General features: G+C 37.6%; 1 protein-coding gene across 2 annotated transcripts in view; it reads left to right on the plus strand.

Annotated features, from left to right (window-relative positions):
• The window catches only part of tbx5 (T-box 5), a 22,886-nt gene extending 14,593 nt beyond the window's left edge, over positions 1–8,293 (plus strand). For both annotated transcript variants that reach the window (XM_015380599.1, XM_015380598.1), the window contains exons 7-9: positions 2,301–2,392; positions 3,647–3,876; positions 5,587–8,293. In XM_015380599.1, the coding sequence (XP_015236085.1) occupies positions 2,301–2,392; positions 3,647–3,876; positions 5,587–6,179 (915 nt within the window). In that variant the 3' untranslated portion in view covers positions 6,180–8,293. The remainder of the gene's footprint in view (positions 1–2,300; positions 2,393–3,646; positions 3,877–5,586) is intronic.
• Positions 8,294–9,144: the final 851 nt, after the last annotated feature.

Below are 9,144 nucleotides of genomic sequence, written 5' to 3' on the forward strand. Positions count from 1 at the left end.
TTATTATTATTATTATTATTATTAGAGTAGATATTAATTTAATTTCTTTATTTTGTCTTTTTATTATTTTCGATTATTTCTAATTCCCTCCATCCGAAATTTATAGCATGTATTTGTACCTATTATATAAATGTATTTTTACATAAGTCTTTGCATTTTCGCAACTTTTAATATTAATTTCAACTCAGTGCAATTAAACTGACACTCTGGTGATCCAGATTATTTCGGAAGAAAAGTATAAATTATTCGTATAAATGAGTAATTCTGCAAAGGAAAAAAAGAAAGAACCTCAAACAAGAAAGAGTTTAACAAAATTAATTAACCGAAAGAAAATCACAGACACGCAGGGTTTGAGGTTTCTGCATCCCGCATTCGTTTCATTTCCAAATCTGTAACTTTTAAGCCTCTTTTGTTTCCCCGAATTTCTGTTGTTTAATTAATGAATTAAACTGCAGTTGAGCCCCTATTTCAGTATTTATATACGAAATGAAAAAAATGGGTAGACTTCTTCCTAATATCAACTGTTTTGAAAATGATGGTTAAATGATGTCACATTAAGCATAAATAAATACAATTTTCGATAATTTAAGCTTGTGTTGTTCCCCAGACTCAGAATCTAATGTTTAACACACTCTGCCCAGATTTTCCAGACTAAAGAAAGTCTTGGCAGCATAAATATCTGTAAACAGCGTCTGGTAAGCATCATTTTAGCCATGAGGGCCTATATATGTTTCTTGTTTGGGGAATAATGGAGAAAGGGAAAGAACGCGCATAACAAGCCCGCAGCCAATCAGAGGCCTCCGCGCCTCTGGGAACAGAAAGCCCAAAATGACCAGCGCTCTGTAGAAACCATTCATTATTTTTAAGCACGTTATTGGGGGGTTGTGATCGTAACCCCGAGGCTAATTATTAGGGCTGTTTCCAGACCTGTGGAGAAAAAAAAAAGAAAAAGAAAAAAACAAGCATGTCTGATTTCCAAACGTTTTACCACAACTGTCTAATCAAACAGTCAAACATCTGCCAGAGCATTAAGCGCTGCAGGCGTGCCTCCAGTTCACCTGTTGGACTTTCAGCTAATGAAAAGGTGTCCTGTTTCAAGCCTGTCCTGTGGAAATGCAATTAAAACATTTTCCAAGCTGTTTTTACTTAGGTAATGCCCCCACATAATATGGCAGAAAACTTTTTATTTTGCTAAAATGGCATCTAAAATAAAGCTTACAAAAGCAACAGTTGTTCTTTTAGGTCGGAGCTTCAATATGCAACCTGTAAAATTAAATTTCTTTTTAAGTTGACTATATTCCTTCTAATCTGGTCTTCTGCACAACATTAGGATTCGTGAAAAATATTTAACATCATTCTGGAAATTAATTAGAAAGTGGGATGTAATGGGTATGGATAAGGGCAAAGGAAATTGCTACTTTTCATTCTTGAATTTGAAAATCATGAAAGAATATATAAATCATCTGCCTGGCTGGCTGCATTAATTAACAAGCAGCTAGTAAAGTGTCACATGACTGGTTTTACAAGGTTGGAGTAGGTGTCAGCCAACATACACACAAACCTCTGGTCCTGTCACAAACCTGGAAATACACCAGAACCGCCAACCCATTACAGGCAAGAAACCCTGACAGGGAAATCCTTGCATTCTGCTTCAAGCTGCAGAGGTTTGATTGATATTTCTAAAATTATTTTGCGCTTTCTTTGGTTATTGAACAAGACATTATTAGCAAAAACCCATGGCATTTTAAATATTTGCTTCTTTCCAGCCTTTATATGACAGTGTTTATCATTATGAAATAAATCATGCAATAACAATATGACCTTTGGAGACATGACTTTATTAGAGTATTAGGTTTGGAGAGTCTCTAGAACCATCTTTAATTTCTGGAAATAGGATCTTCTGTTTTTTTTTTCTCTTTGATTTCTTTTGAGAAGTTAGAAACAAGCCAAAAAGGGAATGACAAAAATAAATAGATTTCTAAACACAGAAATCATGTTTTCTTTGCCTATATCTTTTTAAACTGTTGTCAGGGTTTAAAATACCGATATAGTAATGAAAGTTAGTGATTTTTAAAATGCAAACATTCAAAAACCTAAATGGGGGTAGCTACTTTTGCATTGGCAATGTAAGTCATTAAATAGTTGCAAATGTAAGAATGCAGTTAAAGAGATCTAGTAGGATATAGTGCAAAGATGCATTTTCATGGGCATATCAGTCTGTTATGAATTCAGCTTTTACTTTTAATACGTGACCCAAGCATCATATGTTTCATTAATTCAAACTTTATTTGTTGTTTTAGATCACGCAGCTCAAGATTGAAAACAACCCATTTGCAAAGGGCTTCCGTGGAAGTGATGACATGGAATTACACCGGATGTCCAGAATGCAAAGGTAGCTGTAGCTGAGATGATATTGAGTTCATTTTAGGAACAAGTTGCTTTAAAAATCCCAATTGATCCTCCATCTTTGATATGTGGAAATTCTTACTTATTTCGAATGATGTCAAACGAGCAGATAAATGTCACTTCAGTTTGGCAGGAATAATTCTGTGACTTAACAAGCCCCACTTTAAACCTTCAGTCAATGAAACCCAAGCCAGTAATGAGTGTAACTTTCAGTGAGTGTTATTTTCAGTGATGTAAGTGTAGTTCTTGATCGTCAGCCAGTTTTTATACTGAAGACTTTTTATGACTGATCTGGCAGAACCTCTAAAAAGAGACTGTAACATCTCTCTTCCACAGAGTTTTTTTTTTCTTTTTACTGAACACCCTGACTGCCTTTGTCTGTAATGTGTGTATATGTGTGTATTTGTGTGTATGTTGTACTGGTGAGTATCACTCGGTCAGGCAGCCAAGGCGGTACGCGGCCACTTTGCTCTCTATTATTCAGTCCAGATGAGGGATGGAGCTGGAGTCCGTGCTGTGTAGAGAAACACTTTTTCAAAGGAGAAAATCTGGTTCTGAAAAACCCCCATTGCCCTGATTTTGGAGAGCCGCAGGAGAAAATGAAGGGTTTTCCGAATGGAGAAATCTCAAATTGGACAACACTTGGAGAGCCGTTTGTCTTTTTCCAAAAGGTGTAAAAATCCAACATCTGTCCATTTAAATGTTGAACTGAGCAACAGCATTCTGTAATAGATTTATTTATAATTTCAACCTAACAAAATAGACACACATGAAGACATGTAGTATTTTTTAAGTGGAAAAAGTGCATAGAGTACTTTAAGTAGCTGTGCAAAAAAAACAAACCACACTATCAGTCTAACATGACTTTATTCAGCCTTTGTTTGCATTAAGTGCTGCACGTCTGCTCCTGGTTACTCTCTTAAGAAGAGAGCTTTTTGGGAGACCAGGTCATTTTTTCAGCTGACATTAGGCCAAAATTGAATGAACCAAAATCAATGGAATGATCCATTGATGGATCCTGTGGATTATTTTTGTTAAACCCATGTCTATAACAGAAGGGCTTTCCTTATAGAGTTTGTTTCCAAGCTTTTGCATTTCTTATATAACCGATCATCCAGCGAATACAAATTAACAGGTGTCCTATTTTTTTTTTAACTAAGCTGGACTGGCACAAACTGTAGAGCAGGGTCACTCGCAGATAATTGCTAACAGTTGTGTCTATGTGTGTACCCATATGCAGCACCAAAGAGTACCCAGTAGTTCCTCGCAGCACAGTGCGACAGAGAGTCGGCTCCAGCCACAGTCCATTCAGCGGAGACGTCCAGAGCATGGCTACAACTGGCACCCTTAGCTCTGCATACTCCCAGTGTGAAAATGGGGTCACTAGCACCTCCCAGGACATGCTGCCCCAGTCTGGCTCCTACCCACTTCCACATGAGCACGGTCAGGAGTACTGCATCAAGAGAAAAGGTACAAGGCTGTTCGGCGATATGAGCCCAGCAGGGATTACATTAAATCCTTTAGGAGCTGAAAGAGCTTTTATTTATTGTGCTGCACTATGATACACAGAGGAGATAATGAAATGTGACAGGCCAAGCTTTCCATAAAAATCCTGTCAGTTAAGGCCACTTTATGTACATTTAAAGGTCTAGAATTTAATCATGATGTCCTAATTAAATACAATTATGAGATTTAGAATAAAAAAATTGTTAAAATGTATTATACCCTTTCAATTGTATGCAATGTTCCAATCTTTTGTTATCATTTCCAAAATTTGATCTTAAAGTATCTCATAGTCAATGATACAAATGCAAGTTAGTCTTTGTATACTATTCTTTTTTCACTAATGCACTCAGTTGTAAGAGGTGTTAACAATAATTTTTTTATTATTTTGAAGTTCTGATCATTTTGCATCATGACTTAATATAATTTCTTTCTCATCTTAAAAAAAAAATCAGGAGTCTTGTGATTTGTTTAAAAGCAGTTGTACAAAAACTAAACTAAACATCCAGCATGTTTTTAAGAAAAACTGCTCCAATTACTAAACTGCTTTTATATGCTTCTTTGAATTAATTTGAAGAAGTATTTGTGTTTCTTTGATTATTAGAATATCTTGTGTAACTTTAACATTAGTCAAGATATACCTGAATTTAAATTTAATGTAGACTGTTAGCTGACTGTTGACTGCTACAGGTAATTAGGAATGTTTCAAGTAACAAAGAAGGATATTTGAAAATGCCAAGGAAGTGTAAGGCTATCTAATATAATATTCTTTAAAAAAAAGCATGAATGAGAATTAAGCCTGGCATAGGAATTCACAATGACTAATTCTGTTCAGTGCAAATGTAAGGATAAAGTCACAATAAGTGATAAAGTGCTACATGATATTTTTCTTATAGACTGTTTTTGTTTTGGTTTTGTTTTTATGAGTAAATCATCTATTTATTTATCAGTATTGGCGGAACATTTAGTTCTAAAGCTCTCTACTGTATTTGTTTTTTTGCTATAGTAAAATATTGTGGATCATCATTATAATTCAGCAGTGGTTTTACCATGGAACTATGGAAGCCATGCAGTCTCTCTTTCTTCACAAATTATAAGCACTGACCTTAAATTAGGCAAGTAGGCATTCATGGCTTTAAAGATTCCTTTGGGTTCTTTTTCACCTCCTGTATGTTTTGCCAGTGCTCTTTTAGAATAATTTTGGTGAACAGACTTCCCCTATGATGGCTAACCACTGTTATATGTCTTTTCCAATTGTGGATAATGGCTCTCATTGTGGGTTGCTTAGCAATTTCTAACCTTTTCCAAGCTGATTAATGTCAGAGACTTTATCACTCATTTGTTTGTAAAATAGTTACTTTTTAAGTCAGTTTTTCACTAAATACATTCAATCATCATACCCAAATTGCATATTTTCTGGTAGATTATGTTACATTTGTTATAAAAAAAATTTAATGATCTGACAAATTTTTTGATAGAAAAGTAAAAACAGAATAAGTTTTAAAGTTGCCAGTACTTTTCACTTATTTAGATTAGTCAAGGTGCAAATAATACTCAAAAAATTTCCAGTGTGGTTAATTCTTTATAAATGGAGGAGCAATTATGTATTTCATGTTTTATATTGGTTAACGTTTTTCTTGAGTAACAAGTTTGTTGCTTATTAAATTTGACCTACAGTGGATGATGACTGTCACTCAGGCGAGCACAGCTACAAAAAGCCCTACCTGGAGAGTTCTTCCAGTGAGGACGACCACTACTATCGGCCTGTTGGCTACCCTCAGAGCCTCAGTCTCACCGCTGGGCCCTACCGCAGCGAGTCCAGCCAGCGGCAGGCCTGTATGTATGCCAGCTCTTCGCAAGGCGCCGAACCTGTCCCCAGTTTGGAAGACATCAGCTGCAACACGTGGGCCAGCGTCTCTCCTTACGGCAGTTGTTCCGTCACCACAATGCAGCCGATGGAGAGGCTACCCTATCAACATTTTTCCGCTCACTTCACCTCAGGGTCTCTGGTGTCCAGACTAGGAGGAGTGGGGGGCCATGCTTCTCCACAGCTGGGGGAGGGCCATCACGCTGCTATGTACCAGAGCTCCATGACCCACCAGACTCTGGGCCGCCAATGCAGTCCCGGAGCTGGCATCCAGTCACCGACAGCTGGCTTACAGGGAAACGAGTACCTCTATACGCACGGCATACCACGCACACTATCGCCACACCAGTACCACTCTGTACATAGTGTCAGCATCATGCCAGAGTGGAGTGAGAACAGCTAAGAATTAAACAATTGCATGAATTGAAGAAGAAAGAAAAGGACCAAAAAAAGAAAAAAACTGTGTCGGTTATATTTATATTTCCAAGGACATGTTGCTGTTAATCTTAATAAGAACCAGATTTCTTTATTGAGAAAACTTGACATTCTTTAGGTGGTTTACCAGGAGAGGTGGAACCTGATCATTTAGGAACTTGTCACAGGATCTGCACTTATAAAAAAGCAACAAGAACACAAATGGACATTGGGCTGAAGCAGGACCCTCATGAAGCCTGCTCTGGTGCAGAGACACTAGAGCTGACATTGAACAGAACAGGAATGCTTCAGATAGTTGGAAAGGAGATCCCAGGGTAAATGTGTTTTTCTGCAGCATTCTGTATAGGAAGCCAGTAAACAGCATTTATATTTCCTGAATGTTTATCCTCTGTCATATTTGCCAAGGTTCTCAGTTTCTTTGACACTTTTGTCGCAAAATTAAATTGTAAAAAAAAAATGCTGAATTAGAAAAACAAAAAACAAAGCCTTAAGTTGGTTTTGTTGTGGCTCTTTAAATTTTGAAAGTGGATGTACACGCATTTAGATGAAATACCTCAGAACACTTTTATTATGTTTAGAGAAGAAACAGCTTGTAAGGATGTTGATACCTCTTAAACATTTTCACATTTAATCATGTGACTTCATATATTTTTGGGGATCTGATGAGATACACCAACAAAGTTTAGAGCATAACTGGGGAAGTGGAGTGAAAATGATACATGGTTCTCAAATTTCTTTTCATGTACAAATCTAAAGGGTGGGATATTTGCCTCGATTCAGCCTCTCTGGGTCTTCTATGCAAATACAGCTCCAACTGTATGTGATATAACTGTAATAGCTTTACTCAACTAGAGATTGAATTTGTTTACTTAAATCCTAATCAGATTAGAAAACTTAATTTTAAAATCTGTTGCAGATGCTCAGTCTTATTTATGTTTTGACACCATCTACATTTTTCTAAAATGTCTGTATGCTTTAATTTAAGAAATTCAATCAATCTCTGGGTGCTGGAAGTTTAGCTCCATCCCACTCTCATGTTTCCCATGGCCTATGTAGTAATTTCTAGCCAAAACCTTCAAGTGTAAATCACCAGAAGGTCTTTTTTTTTCTTGAGTTGATTTCAGCATTTTTCATCTTTACCTGTTCAGCAATAAAGTAAACATACAAAATTTAAACAAAAGCAATTACATTTGTTGTAGAGACCTTTTCTTTTATTGCAATTTCAGCAACAGGGTCATTTTTGTTTTAGTTTGTCAGTGAACAATTCAAGAATACAGTAGTACAATGGCAGGGCACCATCATTTTTACAACCAATGCCAGAAATACTGAATGGAAGCCTAATGAAATCATCTAAAGTGTCATTTTCTCGGGAAGTCTTATCAGATCTGTTGATCTTAGTTTTTGGATTCTTATCCAACAATGTTAGGAAGAAGGTTTGTAATTTTTTCAACCACATGCAGAGTCACACAGATAACAAGTCAATCTTAACGTTTTATTTGCAAAGGCAACAAGAATCTGCAGGAAGTCAGTTGAAATTTCTTGCTGGTCTTAGGGGAGAACTGCAGGAAGAGAAGTGAAAAACAGGATAAATCTTTAAGTGATCCGGCAGCTTGAGGTGAACCGCAGAGCGACTGAGCAATGCCTGGATTTCAAATGAGAGTTTGCGATTAGAAGCCTTTAGGTTAATGCCACAAGTTGATATCCAAACCTTTTTTCCTGGTGAGTACTGTTGAGCAGGAATCTTGCCATTGGACAGACATACATTTGTTACCACTCACCAGTTCAAGGCAGAAACTGGCAGGTTTCAGACATGACTGCAGTGCCTAATGTGCCGTTTGACAGAGGTAACTGACATGTCCTGCTTGTCAGGTGGAAACAGGGGAGGTTGGTATCCTAGAAAGAACAAATGGAGGCAGACCAGTAGAAGTGGAAGTGTGACAATTATGTGCATATTTGGCACAAGGCATAATGATCGGTGTGACGAACAGAAGTAGCAGAGGGATGCCTTAAGCTTCTGGTTCATGCGTTCGAATTGATCATTTCTTTGGGGATAAAAAACCTGAACTGAGAGCATTCTTGACCCCAAAGGTGTACAAAACTCCTTCCAGACCCAGGAGAAAAATTGTGGATCCCTGTCCGACAGGATTTCACAAGGCACTCTGTCTCAAGAGAGGATTGAGTCGACGAAGAGAAGTGAGCTGGCAGGCTTTGGACTGGCGGCCAATCATAGATGAGGAAGTAAAACCCTTAGATGGCAACAGTACAGCTACAAAATCCAGGGGATTATGTAACCAAGGATGTTTAGGGATAGATAATGGTTGAAGAAGACCACTAGGACTCTAGTTACTGGCTTCGTTGTGGGCCCACACTGGACAGACTAGAACATAACTTTTAACATCCTTATTTATATTGTAGGCCACCAAAAATGTAATTTACGGAGTTTGAGAGTTGATTCCAGGATGGCAGCAGAACTTAATGTGTTGGCCCAGTGAATGAGGTGGGACCTAATGGAAGCATGGAAAGCAGCCTCCAGGACTTGAGCCTTTATTTCCCACAATAAGGCCCCCACAATGCAGGAAGGTCTTCATATGTCTGCTCTCAAGAATATGTCCCAAAAAGATGATTGATATGACATGAACCTCACAACTCTCACCTCTGACGAAGAGTTGGCTCATTAGAAGACGTTGGAGGATCTTATGTTCAGGAAAGTTTTTGGGGAAATTAATAATGTCATAAAAGTTTTCAACTACAGGCTGATTTAAAAAATCTCTAAGGACGTCATTCACAAGGGACTTGAAAACTGACGGTGCGTTTATGAAACGGAGAGGCATTACCAAATATTGAAAATGACCTGGAGGGTCGTTGAATCCAATCGTCCATTCCGCTCCTTCTCTGATTCTGACCAGGTGTAGGCATTTCGGAGATCACACATG

The sequence above is a fragment of the Cyprinodon variegatus genome, unplaced genomic scaffold, assembly GCF_000732505.1.
Source record: "Cyprinodon variegatus isolate N-32 unplaced genomic scaffold, C_variegatus-1.0 Scaffold218, whole genome shotgun sequence".
In the NCBI taxonomy this organism is placed as follows: Eukaryota; Metazoa; Chordata; class Actinopteri; order Cyprinodontiformes; family Cyprinodontidae; genus Cyprinodon; species Cyprinodon variegatus.